This window comes from Tursiops truncatus, chromosome 13, assembly GCF_011762595.2.
Source record: "Tursiops truncatus isolate mTurTru1 chromosome 13, mTurTru1.mat.Y, whole genome shotgun sequence".
Lineage (NCBI taxonomy): Eukaryota > Metazoa > Chordata > Mammalia > Artiodactyla > Delphinidae > Tursiops > Tursiops truncatus.
In genome coordinates, this window is record NC_047046.1 from 15772270 (window position 1) to 15793851 (window position 21582).

General features: G+C 42.9%; 1 protein-coding gene across 1 annotated transcript; it reads right to left on the minus strand.

Annotated features, from left to right (window-relative positions):
* Positions 1-1490: 1490 nt before the first annotated feature.
* TRAFD1 (TRAF-type zinc finger domain containing 1) lies at positions 1491-20637 on the minus strand. Its single transcript, XM_019950454.2, has 12 exons — positions 20526-20637; positions 18577-18635; positions 12314-12449; positions 12150-12203; positions 9188-9590; positions 8322-8528; positions 6827-6903; positions 5361-5591; positions 4185-4305; positions 3143-3482; positions 2618-2690; positions 1491-2388 (listed from the first exon to the last, which is right to left on the minus strand). Exons 2-12 carry the CDS (start codon positions 18621-18623, stop codon positions 2329-2331), a joined length of 1749 nt encoding a protein of 582 aa, XP_019806013.1. The 5' UTR covers positions 18624-18635; positions 20526-20637; the 3' UTR covers positions 1491-2328.
* Between the last annotated feature and the right edge of the window lie 945 nt (positions 20638-21582).

Here is a 21582-nt window from a genome sequence, read left to right on the forward strand (position 1 = left end):
TGATGTCTAGCTCCTTTTTTTCTCGTCATAGGTGACATGGTAGCACTGGATTGCACTTTGGCTGCTGTAACCTTCGTGTACCATTCTACATTCGGTTCCTATGCCTCAAAAACTAACAGTGCCTCCTCAGATAAAGAAAATTCCCTTGCCATTTCCTGCGTCATGAATCTCTTCGGTTCTTCATTTACTTCTTCTTCCTCTTGTCTCTCTTCGTCCTTTCTCTGGGCCTCCAATTCCTGGCGCCTCTTAGCAGTACCAGCTACATTACTGCTGCTTTTACGTTTGCTTCTAGACGTCCTGGGCTTGAAATAAAGATACCGTACTACTGTACTCCATACAGTACTGTACAGTACACAGAAACACAGCCACTTGTAGAGGATGCACACACGTGACAATGTACACCAGACATGTGAACTAACTTACATGACTGGACACACAAACTCACGTTCGCATCTTTGAAAGTTCACAACTTGAAGGTTGGTATGTAGGGGGCTTACTGTAGTTGAAATACACACAGTATAGCCTGCAAAACCTTAAATATTTACTATTTGGCTTTTATCAAAGAAAAATTTGGAGATCCGTGCTCTAGCCAAACACATTAGGGAAAGAGAAAAGACACAAATTATCAACAAACGAAATTAAAGAGGTGACATCACTACAAACTTTACAGATATTTTTTAAATAATAAGGGAGGGAATATTATGAATACCTTATGTTAATAAGTTAAACAACTTACTGAAATGGACAAATTCCTTGAAAGACACAAACCATCAAAGTTCACGGAAGAGGAAATAAATAGGGAATTCCCTGGCGGTCCAGTGGTTGGGACTTGGCGATTTCACTGCCATGAGCCTGGGTTCCATCCCCTTTTTTGAACCTACACCCCCTGCAGTGGAAGCATGGAGTGTTAATCCCTGGACCACCAGGGAAGTCCCCCTTTTTCTTTATCTCAGTATAATTCAGAGTCCCGGCTGTCATGAATTAGCTGCATAGCCTACGCAAGTCACTCCTTTCCACATATGAAATTGGGGCAATTCTTCCTACCTTTCCCACCCCCACTAGGTTGTTGAGAGAAAAACAAATGAGCTCAAAATGAGCTAAGGTACTAGATGGTCCAGGGCAAAGTATGAGGTGCTGAGGGGTAATGAATAATGCTGCTAAGGTTCAACAACTCTCAGGACTGAGGCTTCTGAGGAATCTGCCTTCCTCTCTTCAGTTGGTGGTGGGCAGCCCCCAGCCCACCCCAAATCATCCCCAGAGCTGCAGCCACCTGTCAGTTTCCTCCAACTCCAGTAAAAGAGAAAACTATACCTTGAATGTCTGGCACTCTGAGAAGGATGATGCTGGATCTGCTGGGGTTCCAAGAAGCACAGAGAAAACCTAGCCCTGCTCACCTTCCCCCATTCTTCAGAGCTGACTCCAGTCCACTCTGGTCTCCCTAAAGTCTCCAAAGAGCACACAGGAGAAGGAACCACAAGACTCAGCTGAACTCCAAGTACAAACTTTATTTCTATCACAAGGATGTTAATAATTATAATAATAATAATAACAGTAAAATAAAAAGAGGGGGAGGGGGCTCTGATTCTTGGTTTTCAGAGCAAGCCATGAGCTTAGGCCTCACTCCTGATTAGCGCAGAGCCCAGCATGGCCCTGGAGGGGACAGAGAGCCCCCAGCCTTTCCCATCAGAAGGCAGTGAAGGCAAAGGAGCCATGCCCCCCATCAGAAACAGAAGGCAGTGATGCCAAATGCCAAAGAAGCAGATTAAAACAAAGCCTGTACATAGTCCGCTCACCTGTGGCTCAACTCATCTCCAAACCTCGTTCCTAACACATATTGCAACTGGCCTGAACACTTTACCAAAGCTCCTCCACGCACACCAGAGGCCCAAATTCTAGAGTGAGGATGGGCAGTACACAGGAGAGGATATCCAAAAGTTCCCCAATTTAGGCCACCACATGAAGAGCATCACCTCACTGGTGGGGACCAGGTTTCTAGAACCCTCCCTCTTTTCACCAGGACCACACAGCACCATGAAGCAGTGGTGACAGCATGTCAAAAGATGAAGCCCTGGTGGGCCAAGAGGCCGTAACTTATGCTGCCAAAAGGCAGCAGCTAAAGCTGAAACATTCTCAACAGCCTCCCTGCTAACCCTCCCTCAAACCCCCAAACTCCCACAGCACAATCTCAAAAGACACAAAATGGCCATAGCCTAGAAAAAGTTACATCTGTCAGATGGCCCCTACCCACAGAACCCAAGGGGCGGGGCTGCACCACGGCAACTTGTGCAGGAAAGATGGAACCGATGCGCAAGTTCCCTGCAGACACTGTTACTCCTCCTCCTCTTCCTCCTCTGCATCCCCAGCTCCCTGCTGCTTGGAGGGTTTTGCCTGTTGAACAATAGAACACAGACGAAGTTTACGTAGAAAGTAAGAAAGCAGCACTCCTCCTGAAGAGCGCCAGAAATGTCAGGCTTCTATGGAAACCTCCTCATCAAAAGCACAAGAACAGTCCTCAGCCACAACCGGCCTGTTGCCCAGCTGCTTCTGACTTCAAGAACCATACCAGCCCACCCACTTCTGAGTCCTCAATGAGCATTCTGGGCTGGATCCCGCTCACCTTTGCAGTTCTGCTGCGGTAGCTGGCGGTCGTGGGGGTGACCCGGGGGTTCCTGCCACCTTCACTCCTGCCACTGAAAGAGAAGGATTGGAAACTAGTTCCTGAGATGCCCCAAGCAAAAGTCAGAAAACTCAGAACAGAACAGCTGGAACCAGACAAAAGCAGCTCTCCAGTAGCAGATAAAACTAATGAATAAAAAACCACACAGGGGTTTCCCTGGTGGCACAGTGGTTGAGAGTCCGCCTGCCGATGCGGGGGACACGGGTTCGTGCCCTGGTCCGGGAAGATCCCACATGCCGCGGAGCGGCTGGGCCCGTGAGCCGTGGCCTGCGCGTCCGGAGCCTGTGCTCCGCAACGGGAGAGGCCACAGCAGTGAGAGGCCCGCGTACCCAAAAAAAAAAAAAAAAAAAAAAAACACACAGAGCAAAGGAACATTTTGAATCAGGCCACGATACAAGCGAAGTCCACACTTCCACGTTCTCCTGAGCCACCCACAAGCTCCACTCCCAGGCCACTGATTCTCACCTTGCTCCGCATCTCCCTGAAGGCCCACGGGGGAAAGAGGGCACAAGGTTTTCTGGGTAGAGACTTCGAGCGGAGTGAACCACTGGAACGTGCCCAGGAGCCAGGGCCCCATTATGGCTGTTTCGATTGTGCCCCTGGATGCCCTGGCTGTCTAAGTTGTTGAGCTTCAGAGCGCGAGGAGGGCTGGGCTGGCACCCAGGTCTGGGGCCTGATGTGGATGTTGTCAGGCGGTTAGAAGTAGCCGTCATATTGTTAGTGGGTCTGCTGGCAGGGAGAGGATAGGTGGGCCCTTTGGCCATTTCCTGCTTGATATCATCCATGTAACCAGAAGACAGGTCTCCTGAGAAGAGAAAAGAGCACCAGCTTTAGGGAAAAGGCTGCTCTTGCTATTAGTGCTGGATTTGGAGCAGGAACAAAAGATGCTGGGTAAAAGATGACTGCCTCATCCCTAAAGGATGCTGAAACCCATGTCTCCAGGACAGGGTTGGAAACATTAATCCACACTGTACACTTACCGCCTAAGTCCTCACTAACTAGTCAACAATGGTGCACAAGCAAACTTTGAAGCATCATTTCTAATTAGCTTTGGGCTTCTAATGGCAACGGGGTTTCAAAAGCAATTTTACTTGCCTAGTTGTGAGACTATTACATAATAAGAATACTGATAATAAGTTTGATTATCCTACTCTAGTTGAGCATATTTCAACTAGAAGCAGGGGCCCAGGGCAGCCACAGTAAGGCTGAAAATTATCTTCCAATCATCCGCTAAATGTACTGACAGGGACCAGTGGCTGAATAAGCACTGACTGATATGCATAGCTCATGGCTGTCCCCAAAGCCATTACCCTATAAAGCTACACACCCGAGACACCTGAGTCTAACAAAGGACCACAGGTAGCCCCAAGGGAGTCCCCAGTGAGCTCGTGCTATGCTTGCTAATTTGGGATGAAGGTAAAACCCATTTTAGAGTAGCAGATGAGAAGTGGAAAGCAGGCCCAAGGCAGCAGCAGACCTGCAGCCTTGGCTCATCCCTGGCTAATACCCTGGTGTCTGACACGCCTCTTGGGTAGCTCTGGTGAAGTCTGTCGAGGCTGGAGATCCTGACTAGGAATCCCCTCCGATATGTGGTTGTTTGCTGTAGCTGGGCGTTGGTCACACTGGTCCTAACAAGAAAAACCAGAATTAGTACCTCTGGACTGAGTCATTCCTCAGAGAGGGAGCAGCGGGAGGAAAGGAAGGAACAGCAGGTTGGGTGAACACACCTTATGGGGAGGCTGGCGGGGGGGGGGGGGGGTGTCGATGGGACAGGATGACTTTGACAACCACTGAGAGGAAGGGCCTGGGACTAAGAGGAAGCACACCTGGAACAGAGCAATCATTCCAACTAGCACTGACAGAAGCACTCTCTGATTTGTTCAGGGATGAAAGAAGGGCTGGTCCTAGGAGCCCAGAAAAGCATGTCTACATTTTGACCACAGAGTATTTGCACCACTGCTTATTTTGTAGTCTCCTGAGGAGACAACAAGCAGTGACTTATCTACTGCTTGATCCAAAGGCAAAAGTCTTTATTACAGAAATGCAATGTGTGGTGTTCTAGCAACAGCTAGCTATAGGGCATTGATTACAGAAATGCCCCTGAAATACCTTCAGTGTTAGCTCCCACGACAAACAAGATGGGGCAGAAAACGTATCTTCCATTAAGATGCTGGCATCCTAGACTGCAAAAGCTGAAAAAGGACTTCAGATTATCTAGTTTAACTCCTTCATTTACAGATGTCCCCAGTGAGGGAATGGGACCTATCTTAGACCAACCATATGGCAAAGCTAGAATTAGATCCCAGTCTCCTGGAATGCAAGACGCAAGTGCCACCCCAACAGGGAAGAACCCACCTGGTCAAAAGTAGAAATTGTCGATGACCTCAGGGAAATGCTTTTCTAAACCCTCTGGCAAGTCCTCCATGCCTGCTTAAATGGAGTCCTGGCTCCTTGGGCCACAGCTAGTGACGGGATGGTTTCCACTGCCAGAAGGCAGAGAAAGTCCAAAGGCCTGAGGTACTTTATACCTCAGACAGCTCACAAAACAGGACATGGCCAGTAGCCAGATCAGGTATGCACACAACTTAAAGGCCAAAGAGGCATTCTTGGCTCTAAAAGCCTCAGGTTCGCTCAGAGGATCAACAGGATGGAAGAAGTGGACAGGTCCTCCAAGTGTTCTTACCTGATGATGGAATAGCACCTCCTCTTCCAGCTGGACCCCACAGAATTCACAGGGGATGATGATGCTGTCCTCCACAGAAGGTGAACTGCTCAGGCCCATCAAAGAGTCTAACTGGTTACTTGCAGCCTGCTGCATCAACTTCTGGAAGATCACATCAGGGTCCTCCACCCCTTTGGGAGAAGCATTGCCCACACTGATCGGAGGTAAGGCACATGAAGGGTTACAACTCGTCTGTCTCAAAAAACATAGGTTAAAAAAAAAAAAAGCAGAGGTTAAGGAACAAACTAAATTCTGAAAACATTTTCCATAAGTCACAAAATCTTAATAATGTTTAATATTGGGGAGAGGGACTAAGAAGGGTCAGAGGAACACAGATGGAACACTCACTTTGCTTTTATTTTAAACATTTCTGTACTGTTTTAATTTTTTTTTTTACTGTGTTAATGTGATTATTCTTTTTAAATTAATTTGAAAAGATTCAAGATTCTTCCCACAGTCATACAGTAAGAGAGGCCCAAATATTCTTTGTTATCCCTATTAATGGATTTTCTCATGCTACTCCCAAACCAAATACTAGATGTATTCAGATGCTGTATTGTTCCACTTACGGGGGGAATGCATGTTCCACCCAGAGCACAGGGACTACTTAACAGCTATGGAAGTGCCAGACTAGGCCAAACCAAATCAGAGAGTAAGTGTTGAGGGGAAAAGTGGCTCCCTCCATCAGTGGAGCCACTCTTCAAACACAAAGGCTACTCTCTAATCATTCCTAAATAGCACAAGAACCTTCAATCATTCAAAATACCTGACACCTTTCATATACCAGGCGTTAAGAGATTCCAGAAACTAAGAAAACCCAGAACCTGTTCTCAAGGAACTCAGCCGAGTGGTGCAGACCAACAGGGGATCAGCAAGACAACACCACAGGGTGAGGGTAACAGGCTAAGAGAGCTGTGGGCACAGGACTTGCGGGGAGCATGCAGGTGGGACCTCTGGCCTAGCCTTCAGAGCATTCCACAGGATGGTTTCCTGAAAGTCATGTCTGAACTGAGTCTATGAGTGAGGGGTGTGTTAAGGAAGCGGGGTAGCTGGCAGAAAAGTAAAGTGCAAAACAGATTCCTGACCCTCCCGGGAACTGCAAGGACTTCAGTATGGCTCCAATAAATCAAATGTACCATGAGATGAGACCAGATTACAAGATGGTCAGTAGAGATGTACACTATCACGACAGAACGGAGTCAGCAACTGGGCCTGCTGGTGTAAATGTTACTTTGCCCAAGAGGGAATGAGGCTGAGTTCTCATGCCCACATGTCAGTCACCCCAGGGTTAAAAACACAGTTGCTACTCCTATCACAGGAGTTGTATTAAAATAGTTTGCTCAAGATCTCGTGTGGCCTGCAACACCAATAGGGCCTGCACATATTCCTCCCTAAAGCTTAAAGCCCTCAGGTAATTCACAACACACCTGATGGTCAATCAGCAGTTCCTCTGGGTAGAGCTCCTCACAAAATTCACAAGGCAACATGGTCTCATCAGCTGCACCTAGGTATCAGGCCACACAGTCAGACTCGAACAAAAACAAACCTGATTCTACCTTTTATCCCCCCTGGGGGGTTTGATAGGAAAGTCTGATTTCCTTTGCAATTTCTTGGACATAGCAATTTGTGGGGCTGAAAATCCTTGAAGGGAAACTATTTAAGAGACAAACCCTAAGCAAAAAACCTGCACTACAGAAAGAGATTTACTTGTCACCATTTCCTGAGAAGCAGTAAAGTAGTAGTTTACCCACTACTCCAATTAAGAAAGAAATTTAAATGTGTCATAACCCTAGTCAGTAATCTAAAAACCTTCTGTGCATTATTTCAATCCTCAGGAAAAATGTTATGAAGTAGATCCACATGACCCTCATTTTACAGATGAAGAAACTGAGGCTTGGATATTACTGGAAGACAAATATCCTGAGAAGAAAAACCCTCCCAGTACAAAATATAAACAAAAGATGCTGAATAAAAGTAACTTAAATGAGAAAATACTGGGTTGGCCAAAAAGGTCGTTCAGGTTTTTCTGTAAGATGTTACAAAAACCCAAAAGAACGTTTTGGCCAACCCCAATAAATAAGAGTAATTTTAATCCCAGGCATCCCAAAACACAACAGCCTCAGTCAGACTGTTGAACAAGGGAGGGTGAACGATGCGAGGAGGTAAGGAAACTTGCCTAACTAAGCTTTGGCTCTACATAGAAGAGAGAAAAATCTCTACTAAGGAACAGTAACCAGAGTTTGGCCTTTACGTGGGTTTGAGTAGAGAATCTACATTTATGTTTTTACATAAATTCACATTTATGGTTTTAAGAAGCCCAGGCCAAAACTTCAATTTAAAATTATTCCAGTCAGTAGTATCCCCAGGAGCCTGCTAGAAGCATATATAAATACCCTCAGAGGAACACACCAGAAAACTTAATGTTAAAACACACGCACGCACGCACGCACGCAAGCACACAGAGGGAAGCAGCAAGCCACCGTTGAGAGTCAGTAGAAACAGCAAATAGCAAAAAATAGACTTTAGGTATATTTTCAGACACAATAGAAAAACAAGTATTTTTAACATGTTTAAAGATATGACAGGGACTTCCCTGGTAGTCCAGTGGTTAAGACTCTGCGCTCCCAATGCAGGGGCCTGGGTTCAATCCCTGGTCAGGGAACTAGATCCCACATGCTGCAACTAAAGATCCCACGTGCCACAACTAAGACACAACTGGGCAGCATGCATGCATGCATGCAAGAATGAATGAATAAATAAGTAAATGAATGAATGAATAAGTAAATAAATAAAAGTTGGGAAAAGCAAATGAACAAAATTTTAAAAAATTCTATCTCATGAAAAACTTTCAATTTTATATAAATTGTTTAGTGTAAGACTTTAAAAAACTGTAGAGACAGAGGCTAGTGTAAACAAACATACCCCTTATGTCATTCAGAGCACCGGGACCTTCATGGGACTGGTCTGCCTCACATATGACCCTCCAGAAGTCCTGCTCTGCCAAGTTGGGGGCCTGGCCTTCATTTTGCAGACTTAGGGCCAACATGAAATCCAAGTTTGCACTGTCTTCACCACCCTCTTTGAGGGTCTGTCGGCTTCTATTCCTTTCCTGCCTTTCTTGTTCTTCCACTGGGGAAGAAAAAAAAAAGCCAGTATTCAAGAAACGTTAAAGATGGTGCCATCCCTTAGTTCAAGTCCATGCCTAGCAAATATTCAAGGTTTATAGGAATCTGTGCAGGAACAAAAGAGGCCCAGCCCTTCAGTGCTCATGGGACTCCAAATGTTAAGTCTGCCATGATAAAAGCTTCCATTATTATTCTAACTTTTATTAATAAACAATATTAATGAGCTATAACTAAGAGATAGGCACTGTGCTAGGCATTTTATATGTATTTTCTGCATTATAGCAGGATGGCTTAAAGCATGGGGTCAGATTGCCTGAATTCAAATCCCAGCTCTACCACTGACCCACCCTCATAAAACTGTTGTGAGAACTAAATGAGTTAATACATCTAAAGCACTTTGTAAATGCCTTTAAGCACATAGGGTATACTCAGTGTCAGCTATTAACAGCATTGTCATCCATCAACCCTAACTGTCATCCAACAAAAATCCAATAGCAAAGAGGTTCTGTTATTCCAATCTATAGGAAAGTTAAGTATTCTTCCTTATGTTACCCAGCTACAATCAGGTTTCTATAATTAAGATCTATTTGGCTCCAAAGCCCTGTTCCTACCAGCCCTAAGATCTGATACCATTCCAGTTTTCTAATCCCAAACACAACTCACATAGATTATTCTGAATTGGAAACTGGGCTGTCATGCTCCTTTGGTTGGTGGTTCTACTTTGGAAAAGTTCTGATTCAAAGGCTCTCAGGGGCCTTCGAGGGAGCCTCATGGGTGGGTCCAGAGCCTCAATTTGTCTGAGTTGGGATGCAATCCAGATACCATCTTGACCCCAAGAATCATCATATGCATTAGGCGGCATGGCAACCTCATCTCTCTTTTCCTCCACATCTCTCCCACAAACTTCAGGGTGAGTCTTCAGATCTTTCACCAGGACATTGCGCCCACAGTTGCCACATAACTCTGTCCGGGCACCACAGTAATCTTCATGGTCTTTCAGTTTGAGAACAGAAAGTTCCAAATCACAGTGCTGGCAAAGGGCAAGTCGTAGAGGACACTCAGTCTCCTGCAAAACAGAATAATGAGGCAGATAATATGTGAATCTAAGAGAGGCCATGTTTTATAAAGTACAGGGCAAGGAAAGTAAAAAGTATTTACAAAAATATTCTCTTCCAACCCTAGCTTTGCCTGCCATGGTTTTCTATGTATTTAAGAGTCACCCCTTCCCTCTTTGTCCTGCCACCAAGTTCTACAAAGGAAAAGAAAGTCTTATAAGGAATCTACTCACTCAGTCACCCTACCATCATTTTGTGCACACATTACAAAGTAACCCAAAATCCGCCAGAGAAGCCCAGGAGCAAAGAGCAAAAGCACAGCAATTCATATATGCTTGTCAAAGCTCCCCCAGACCAATTTCCCCTTACTACTCCGATTTAAGTACCTGGCAATGAGGAAAAGGGATTGTCCTTTAGAAAGACACTGATTTTTCAAATCTGCACATTTGTATATAGCACTGGCTTTTTTTTTTTTTTAATTTATTTATTTTATTTTTGGCTGCGTTGGGTTTTTGTTGCTGTGCGTGGGCTTTCTCTAGCTGCGGCGACCGGGGGCCACTCCCTGTTGCGGTGTGCAGGCCTCTCATTGTGGTGGCTTCCCTTGTTGCGGAGCACGGGCTCTAGGCACTCAGGCTTCAGTAGTTACAGCACGTGGGCTCAGTTGTTGTGGCTCACGGGCTCTAGAGCGCAGGCTCAGTAGCTGTGGCGCACAGGCTTAGTTGCTCCATGGCATGTGGGATCTTCCCAGAACAGGGCCCGAACCCGTGTCCCCTGCATTGACAGGCGAATTCTTAACCACTGCGCCACCAGGGAAGCCCAGTCAAGAATCACCAATGAAGATGACCCCAAGAATGTGAATGTATTCAGCAGATGAAGGACAAAACTTTTATACTTAATTTGAAATCGCCACTAAAGCACTAAATAATTAATATTCCTTTAAAAAGATAAGAAAGAATATGTTACTATGATATGGACATTCCAAAACTTGGGAACTTAAACTCAGAACTTTCATATAACATCACTTCTAAAGTTTAGACACTTTATAACCACTGTGTCAAAGAGCAAAATTTCTTTTCATACAAATTAAACCCAAGTTTTATTCTAAATGATACTTCAAACATTTTTCACATTTTGTATATGCATGGAATATCTCTTACAGAAAACATAAGAAACTGACAAAGAGTGCTTAGGAATAGGAGTGGAAGAGAGATAATTTTTATATATATGCTTTGTGGCTTTAAAATTATATACCATGTAGCTATAATATCAATTCAGAAAGATGTTTTTTTAAAGAAAAGTTTTATCAGATAAATGCCATTGATTTAAGTTACTCAAAAGCAAAAGAGAAAATAATTGCTGGCACACACCACATAATATAAAAGTACTTTGTTAACAACCCTAAAAATTGCTAGTAACTCACAAGAACAGCAAATAAAGTGTCAACATTTTTTTTTTAAAGGAGAATTTTTTTTAACTCTTTAATCTGTGGTCTACAACTGTCATAGCCTGACTTGCAGGAATGTTAGGAAATACTTTGTACTTGTACGTTCATAATGATTGGTGTTATCACCATATGACTCCCAGAAATAGCTGGGAGAAAAAGGAGAAGAGGGGGACAATTGATTGGAGTTGTTTTATGCAGCAAGTAGATGTTAAGAGCCAAAGAAATACTTATTATTATTGTTAATATGACCTCAATCATAACCCCCCTTTTGCTGGTGAGGCCTAGTAAAACGTAAGTCAAATGCTTAGATAAAATAATGACAGTAAGAGTGCTAAATTATTTATGAGATGTTTATCTCTGAGCTGTGGGGTCATGAGTAGTTCTTTCTTTCTTTTTATATTTTCCAAGTTTTCTACATTGAATATGAATCACCTTTTAAAATTATAAATTAATAAGTTAATAGTCTTTTTAGATACATAGAATGAAATGCACAAATCATAAATGCATACCTTGATGAATTTTTACATACGTACACACACTCTTGCATGACCACCAACTAAATAGTTGTTGGGATTTTTAACTGGTGAATAGGCTCATTCAAAAAAAAAAAGAAATACATATATATATATGTATATACATATATATATACACACACACACATACTCATTCAACTACAGCCAATTTTATCTCAACTAGGGACCAAATTATATTCTCTCATCAAATGCTCTCTGAGAATTTCTTTGGGTGTAAACAGCATGTCATCCAAGTGATCAAGAAGTCAAAATGAAATTATAAGATGTAAGGCAGGCTGTATGCTAGAGGTCGTACCACACTGGCAATCCCAGGCTTGGTTTAGCACTCAAGTGAGCCTGCCAATAAACCCCAGGAGAAATGACTCGGTTCCAAAGGGAAAAAGGCTCTGAGGCTTGAGCATAAAGCACAGCAGCCATGCAGTCAAATCTGGCAGCAAACAAAGTCTCAAATAGGCTTTGAGAGGCAGTGTGCATGGAGCTGGTGTAGAACAAAGACTCAACAACACTGGCTTTCTGCTCTGCATGTGGCTCTGTAATCTCAATAGAACTGGCTCCATGGTAATTCACTGCCTTCATAGTGCAGGGCAACTAACCTCATGCTTCTTTAACTGCCTCTTCTCCAACTTCTTGTTACATTTGCAGGTCACCTAGGGTAAGAAGCAAAAATCAGTAAGTTATTTGTGACAACATGCTCACTTGTTATTACACAATAGCAAGTATAATCCACTTATTAACATCTAAGTACTTGGTGGTTCACCTGACAGTGTTCTGTAGCCATGTGAGTCTCCATGTCAGATTTGGGAAATGGTTCCTTGCAGATAGGACACATACCAATGTTCCTTTGACAGTGGATCTCATGGATGGTAAAGTTAAACACAGGAATTTCTTTTTTGCTATAGAAATAGATCAGAGAAAAAGGCAAGAATTACTGACATCTATGCCCAGAGGTATCACACGGAAATCTGTCCTGTCCAATCTTTAGTCTCCATTATTTCTCTTTAGTGAGTATCTAGTGTATAAGCTCTTACGACTGTTACTACCCCTGCTTTTCAAGAATTAACTCCTGAAGGTTTTGAGTCTTCTGTGCAACACTCTGCGTTATCAGTGCTATGCACTATGTCTAAAAGCTCAGCCTCACTTTCTAGATGTCAGAGCTTATCACAACTAACAGCATATAGTCAGATGCCAGGAAGAGCTAGCTGAGCTAGGCTTTTCCAAAACCATCCATGCCCCAAAGCACAATGATCCACTCCAGGATTATTTAAAAAACAGCCTACCATTTATTTTCAGTCTCAGATAGCTTTAATCTCAGTAGATTTTATTCCACTAAAAATCAAACCAAAAGGAGCAGATGCCAGCTTTGGGATCGTCAGTGGGGGAAGGGGAACTTGCCTCCTTTATGTCCAACTGTCTTTTCAAAGCAGGCTAGACGCTAATTGGGACCAAGCTCTGTGGCTGGGTTGATATAAACTTCACTGCAGAAATGTACAGAAATGTACTACATTGTACAGAAATGTACAGAAATGTACTACATTCACTGCAGAAATGTACTACATTCACTGCAGAAATTTACTACAGAAATGTACAGAAATGAAATCCTGAACCCCTCTCTCAGAGTACATATACACTCTAACTAGAGGCACGGTAATATTCAAAGGCCTTCCTTTCACTCATTTGGTTATGACCGTGAGAAAGCTCCAACTTCACAGTCTAACTAAAGGATGCATTAAAAGAATGTGCCTATAAGTATGTCACCTAGAATAAATTTTCAGAAAATAAAATACTGAACAGGATAAATACAGATAGTTACACAACAAATCTTTAATAACCCATTTTGCCTCTGAAGCTGAATACTATAGAAACCTTCTCCCACGTTAAGTTGTAGATAGCTTATTTCTTTTATAGTTTTTATCTTCATAGTCTAAGAAACATTTCAAAGTAGGATGAATGATGTGCCTCCAGCGATAGTCATACTCCCAATCTCAAAGACCAAGACACCAAAAAATGCAAATTCATTTTTATCCAAAGGTAGAACTATCAAGGCAGCTCTCATACCAAAACTGGAAGGTGATACAGAATAACAATCAAGTGTGAGAAATGGGAAGAAAACTCCAATGGATAAAGAGGGAAATGACCAATGTTTCAATACATTTAACTTCCCCTATTTCTCCAAAATTCCCAGCTTTCTAAGGAAACCACTGGTTTTAAATTAACCCAGCCTAAGTTTTTCAAAACTGTGGAATATTAAAATATATAGTGGAAGTTATCATCTAACTCTATTAAACTAATAAATATTAAAATTAGTCCCACTATTAAAGATGTTATGAAACTAGTACTCTAAAATATTGCTAGTGGTAGTATAAAACCACTACTTTTCAACAGTCTACAGGACTTCCCTGGTGGCGCAGTGGTTAAGAATCCGCCTGCCATTGCAGGGGACATGGGTTTGAGCCCTGGTCTGGGAAGATCCCACATGCCGTGAAGCAACTAAGCCCGTGAGCCACAACTACTGAAGCCACCCACGCACTGCAACGAAGAGTAGCCCCCACTCCCGGCAACTAGAGAAAGCCCGCACGCAGCATCAAAGTCCCAACGCAGCTGAAAATAAATTAATCAATTAACTTAAAAATAATAATTAAAAAATTTTTAAAATAAACTGTCTACAAATGCATCTCTAGGACCATAAAATTATATGCTTAAAGAGTATTTAAAGACCCTGTAATTATATGTTAAAGACCCAGTAATTCCACTCTTGGAATTATGAAGATTATCACTAGTGTCATAAAATGGTAAAAAACTGAAAACCATTAAAAATATCTAAACTCTAAGGGAACAGCTAGTTAAATATGGTACACCAACAAAATGCAAGAAGCAAAGCTGTATCCTGATTGCAAATCCTATGTGCACAAATGCCACAAAAAATTAAAGCCAGTAACTACTGCTTACAGTGCTGAGATTCTACATTCTTTTTCCATAATTTTGACAATAATTTTCTTTTAAAGTCAAGAAAATAAATGTCTACAGTTTTTATTTTACAGGGCTATTTTGACATAGAGCATTCTACATACATAATGCCACTAAAATTTTAGAATTAAAATATATTAAGGACCATAACATAAAGAAGCAAGAATCAAAAGCAGCTGTTAGGTAAGGTCACAGAGCATTTACTATTACACATTTTCACCTCTTGGGAAACCTTGAAAGAAAAAGATAAAAGCTATTTGCAACGATTACATGAAACAGTTGCCTGATGGTTTTGCTTTCTTTTTAAATTTAACTGCCAAGGTAGTTCCGCCAAATGTACTAACCAGACAAAATACCAATATACTTGCTACCTACTTACAGATAAAATCAAGACATTCTAAGTGAGATAAATGAGAACACAATTCCATTCTAGATAAAACTGCTAAAAGCCCCAAGGAAGGACTAGCCAAGTTAGAGATGAAATTCATTTTAGATAGAAATGAATGAAAGGCAAGCCAAGGCTTTCAGAAAAATCCCCAGTAGCCTTCCAAATGCTAAACACATCGAGCCACGCAAAAGTAAAAAGTCAAAGCCTTCTAACACTGAAGTTTCTGTTCCCTAGACGCAAACTCTCCTGCAAACTCTCCCATCAATCAGACAATACAGTAATAAAAGAGATAACATGCAAAAAACATCTTCAATCACAACAAACTATTCTTTTTACTGGCCCAGCAGGTTTAATCGCAGCTTGTATTTTGATGAGTACCTTAACTTTTCTTAAGGAACAACAGGAATATGACTCTAGAGACAAAATTTTAAAACCTGGAATTTAAACAGGACTACTCAGACAGGAGGTTTGTGCTGGCTTAGTCAGCTTTCCATGCTAATCTGCTTTTTTTCTTTAAATAAATTGCTTTGGCTTTGAATAACCTTGTTTTCATTAGCTTTCCATTAACTTACCGCCCCCTGCTTTTTTTTTAAAACTCCCTTAGCATAGTTATTTATTTACTGTCCTAGGTTTGAAATTCCTTCAAATTGGAGTGGACCGATAAAATAAGAATATCTTAACTGATGTTAAAGCCAATTTGTCTGTTTTCTTATAAAATCACAATGTTTCCTTGTGAATATTTGTATCATTGATTATTACACTTTGCATCAGGAACAGTACACATAAAACCTAAACAGAGCTACAATAGTTTTAAAATGGCAAAAGTAATAGTAGCACAGGAGAAAAAATACCCTATAAGGCAAGACACCCTCACAGAAATACAATCTTAATTCTATGCAGGGAAAGAATATTGTGACCAGCAGTTGTTCTGATTATATCCTAATGCTGCCAAGAAGCTGAGCAGAAAGAAAAAGGCAGTAAAAAAATAAAATTTTTTATCTGGCTCAACCTTTCAACAATCTGGGTCAAACTATTTTCCTTATCAACATCTCTGAGAACAAATGCATGGACACCAAGAGGGGAAAGTGGGGGTGGGGGTGGGGGGGAAGAATTGGGATATTGGGATTGACATGTATACACCAATATGTATAAAATAGATAACTAATATTGAACATGGGAAAAAAATAAAGAAATGATTTTAAAAAAAGACAACCTACTGAATGGGAGAAAATAGTTGCAAATGTATGATATCATTTATATGTGGAATCTAACAAAATATGACCAACTAGTGTATATAACAAAAAAGCAGCAGACTCACAGACACACTGAGGAAACTAGTGGTTATGAGTGGGGGGTGGGGAGGAACAATATAGGGGATGGGAAGCAGGAGGTACAAAGTATTGTAAGATGGGCTCAAGGATGTATTTTACAACACAGGGAATATAGGCAATATTTTGTATTAACTGTAAATGGAAAGTAACTTTAAAAATTGTAAAAAATAAAATAAACTTTTAATTAAAAAAAAGAAATAGATAATCTGAATAGGCCTATATCTATTAATGAAACTGAACCAATAATTAATAACCATTCAAAACAGAAAAAAAAAATCTCTGGACTTCCCTGGTGGCGCAGTGGTTAAGAATCTGCCCGCCAATGCAGGGGACATGGGTTCGAGCCCTGGTCCAGGAAGATTCCACATGCCGCGGGACAACTAAGCCCATGTGCCACAACTACTGAGCCTGTGTGTTGCAACTACTGAAGCCCATGTGCCTAGAGCCCGTGCTCCGCAACGAGAAGCCACCGCAATGAGAAGACGGCGCACTGCAACAAAGAGTAGCCCCTGCTCGCCGCAACTAGAGAAAGCCCGCACACAGCAACAAAGGACCAACGCAGCCAAAATAAATAAATTTTAAAAATAAATTTATTTTAAAAAAATGAGGTCTGTGACTGACTTAAAAAAAAAAAAAATCTCTCACCTTCTAACACAGTTTGGTAAGTTAAACATAGCACAGATAGTTCTGCTTTGCTTTTTTCTTTTGCTTTCAGTAAGGGAATTTGTATGTCATTGAAATACCAGGTTCTTGAGAAATCCCAACCAGGAATTACTAGCTGAACTCTTAAGTTTCGTTTCAGCAAGAAAGAGTTGCTCTTTCTTGTCACTCTTGTCGGTTAAAAACAACAAAATAAGAAAGTTTGACATTCAAGTCTGCATCCAGTCTTTCCACTAACAGTTTTGGAATCATGAAATGATAATGATTAAACTGGACTGCTGGAAGACTTTGACTAGACTTTCTTTTTTTTTTTTTTTTTTTTTTTTTAAAGCAGTGGAACATTCCTTCAGCAAAATCCTTTATAAAAACAGTTGAGCTGGGGCTTCCCTGGTGGCACAGTGGTTAAGAATCCGCCCGCCAAAGTAAGGGTCACAGGTTCAAGCCCTGGTCCAGGAAGATCCTGTATATCACGGAGCAACTAAGCCCGTGCACCACAGTTACTGAGCCTGCGCTCTGGAGCCCGTGAGACACAACTACTAAGCCCACATGCCACAACTACTGAAGCCTGCAGCACCTAGAGTCCGTGCTCCACAACAAGAGAAGCCACTGCAATGAGAAGCCCACGCACCGCAACAAAGAGTAGCACCCGCTCACCACAACTAGAGAAAGCCAGTGCGCAGCAAGGAAGACCCAGCGCAGCCAAGAATAAATAAATAAATTTATATATATATTTAAAAAAAAAAAAAACAGTTGAGCTGCTCTGGTTGTACATGTAGAGTCAAGTTCACACTAAACCTTGCTCCCAATCAACCTCAAGACAGCCACTGTACCCATTCAGGGAAATCCTTGCAACGTACTTTAAAAAACACTGCTCTAGGGCTTCCCCGGTGGCGCAGTAGTTGAGAGTCCGCCTGCTGATACAGGGGACACGGGTTCGTGCCCCAGTCCGGGAAGATCCCAAATGCCGTGGAGCAGCTGGGCCCATGAGCCATGGCTGCTGAGCCTGTGCATCCAGAGCCTGTGCTCCGCAACAGGAGAGGCCACAACAGTGAAAGGCCCGCGTACCGAAAAAAAAAAAAAAAAAAAAAAAAAACACTGCTCTAGTCCGAACATTTCATTATATTTTAAGCATCTTTTAAAAAGCAGGAACTTTCCTGGTGATCCAGTGGCTAAGACTCCGCGCTCCCAATGCAGGGGGGGCCCGAGTTCAATCCCTGGTCAGGGAACTGGATCCCACGTGCCGCAACTGAAGACCCTGCATGCAACAACTAAGACCCAGTGTAGCCAAATAATTTTTTTTTTAAAAAAAGCAAAAAAAAGTTTAAAAGTACAATATTTTTCCAGGAAGACAAAAAATAAATTCCCTTACCTATAGGTCAGAAAAGTGAGGTTTCAAAGCAGTCAAGTGACTTGCCAAAAGTCATTAACTAATTAATGGTAGGAACCAGAGCGCTGAATCCCAGCTTCATCCCATCAGTCTAGTCACTACTCTATGCTACCTAACCAACCATGTTGTTGAATTTCTAGAACGGGCAATTTTATCCAAAATTGTTAAAAAAGCTTTAGTCCCACATATTTGCACAACGTATTATATGGCTCCAATTTTAACCTGCCAATAAATAACCCAACTCTTGAAAGAACTGTCCTCATTCCAAGAACATTTCTTAGATTCCTTACCAGTTGTCACACAGTCGAGTGTCCTGGCCATCCAGAAATTCAGCCATCTTTAGCTGTTCCTGAAAACAACAAAGGAAGAAGTATGATCTTTCAATTTCATTTCTGCTTTAAGAATGACATGCAAAACACAAAAACAAAACAAAAAAAAACAGTGCACAGAAAATGTCACCAAAACCAGTGCATTTCATTTAATACCCAACACACTAGGGTTTTACCTTTTGATTTTTTAATTTTCATTTTAAGATAATTTGACTTGCAAAAACAGCACAAAGACTTCCCACATACCTCTCACCCAGTACATCATAAATAACCATAGTAAAATGACCAAGTGCAGGAAACTAACACTAATACAATACTAATAACTAATCTACAATTAGTTAATTTCACAAATCATGCCATTAATGCCCTTTCTCTGGTTCAGGATGCAATCCAGAGTCACATATTGCATTTAGCTGTTATTTCTCCTTAATCTTCTTTGATCTGGGAAGTTTCTTCAGTCTTTCTTTTTTTTGTTTGTTTTTTGGTCTGGAGGCATGCAGGATCTTAGTTCCCTGACCAGGGATCGAACCTGTGCCCCCTGTAGTGGAAGCACGGAGCCCTAACCACTGGAGCACCAGGGAATTCCTTCAGTCTTTCATCTTGCATAACCTTGTTAAATGAGCTGGCTAGTTATTCTGTAGAATATACTTCAGCTTGGGTTCATTTGATGTTTTCTCATGATTAATACATTTTGGACAGAAATACCATAGAAGCGATGTTGTGCTCATCTCAGTGCATTATACCAGAAAGCACATGATGTTAACAGTCTTATTATTACGGATGATGCTAACTTTTATCATTTAGTTGAGATCGTGTCTGCCAGGTTTCACCACTGAAAATTTTTCCTTCTTTCTCAACAAGATGTCAATACAGAAAGCAAAGCCCTTGCAACTTTAATACCTGTATTTACTTTAGATTATTCCAGCCCACTAAGGCAAGGTAAGAGCCTCGGACGAGGGAAGTGCCCGGTTATCTAGCAACAAGGGAGTTGGGGTGACGCGCAGGGCTCGGAGTCGGCCCCTCTGAGGGCCAATTCTGGTTCTGCCACTCAGCAGATGTGTGATTTAACCTCCCTGAGCCTCAGGTTCCTCACGCAGACAACTGACAATATTTTAAAGAGTCACTGGGAGGAGTAAATGAGCGAATGCATGGAAGCGCTTTGGTAGAATAAGTTTCCTTCAAACCTTAGAAGGCGCCCCTCTTAGGGGTCAGCCAGCACCCCCGGGATTTCCTGTGCCCAAGGCGGTGGAGACACCACCGCAGGGTCCACACCCAGGAGGAGGCGGTTTCCAACTGCCCCCTCCCAGGGGGCGTCCGAGATGGGGAGTGGAGAGGGCACCAGCTTCACAAATAATAGTTGCCACTTACTGTGTGTTCACTGATTGCTAAACGCTTTACACGGACAGTCTTTTAATCCAGACCACAACACTACGAGGTGAAAGCCATCATCCCCATTTCAGAGACCGCGAAAGAGGAAGTCCAGGGAGACGGCCGTCGCACAGTTGTTCCGAGTGGTGACTCGAACACGGGCCCGTCGGCCTAAAGTCCGCACGAGGCCATCCGCGACCCCTGAGGCTGGCAGCTCGCGACTCGGGCCCAGCCCCGCCCGGGGCGCGGTGCCCACGGCGGCGCTCGGAACGACGGCCGCCTCCCAGCCCCCGCGGCCAAGGCCTGGAAGGGGCGGTGCCGCCAGGGGCTGTCGAGGCTACGGTTTCCAGAGAAGAAAGTACGGCCTCCCATACTGGCCAGGGGAGACGCCGCGGCGCGGGCATTTTTCTCCTTACGAAAAACCCCCGCGACCCCCGGGCCCAGAAGACCCTCGCCCACACACCCCACCCTCGGGACGCCGGCCTCCTCCCGAACTGGAGGCCGCAGGAGGCTCCCCAGGGGCTGGCCACCGCTTCTCTCACCTGGGACGAGACGAAGGACGCCGAACCGACCAGCCAGCCAAGACACTGAGCCTCTTCAGTCGGCCCCCGCGCTGAACAACGGCCCCCGGAGCCGCCTCACCACTTCCGACCGTCTTGGAGGAGCGCGCCCATTGGCCAGGAGCGGCCCAGACTCTCTGCCCATTGGATAGCACCGTTGTCGCTCCCAGAGCCCCGCCTTCCACGCTCCGATTGGCTCCTCAGAGCTCCACGGGGGCGTGTCCCTGGAAGTCCCAACCCATACACATCTGGAAGGAGCGGCGGAGACCGAAGCTGTGAGCCCAGGTCTGCGCCCAGCAACTTCTCCTGACACAGGCTAACCATATTTGCATGAATAATTCTGTACACACATTACTAACATGCCTTATATATTAAGATAATTAATGGCATTTGTTCTCTTGTCATGAGCCATTAATACTTATTAGTCATTCTTGTTGCTATTATAATGCCCTCGTGCGAGACATCTGCAAGACTGCCCATATTTGAGCACTTTGCTTTTTGCAGTGGAAAAGTGAGTGCCTGACACGCAGGGCTGGGTTCTAGTTTCTCCACTTGCTGCCTGTATGGATTCTCTGAACTCCTCCCTCATGAATTAAAAAAAAAAAAATAGGATAGTTAAATATAGCAGAGAGCATATTATTTACAATGCAACAATTTAAAGTCATCATCTTTTTGCAGATTATAAATGCAAGACATTCATGACATAGTGGTAAGCAGGAGAAGCAGGTCACAAAGCACTATTTATTTATAACAGGATAGAATGCTTAGTTTAAATAGGCACTATATTCTCTGATTCCAAAGATATAAAGTTCAAAATCAGGCAAAGTTAATCTAAGGTGAGAGAAGTTAGAATAATGGTTCCCATTTGGAGAGTATGGTCTGCAAGGAAATATGAGAAAGATTTCCAAGTCCTGGAAATGTTCTATAATTTGATCTGCAAAGTGGTAAACACGGATGTATTTATTAGTAAATGGTCAGTAGGCTGTACAGTTAGGATTTAAACACTCTTCATTGTATGTGAAAGAGAACATACCATTCT

Coding starts and splice junctions, on each gene's coding strand:
- TRAFD1 (XM_019950454.2), bottom strand. CDS start 18,623: ATGGCTGAATTTCTGGATGGCCAGGACACTCGACTGTGTGACAACTG. Junction 9,591..12,149: donor GGCAGTTAAAGAAGCATGAG/GTTAGTTGCCCT, acceptor TCTGTTTTGCAG/GAGACTGAGTGTCCTCTACG. Junction 6,904..8,321: donor TGCTCTGAATGACATAAGGG/GTATGTTTGTTT, acceptor CCTGATACCTAG/GTGCAGCTGATGAGACCATG.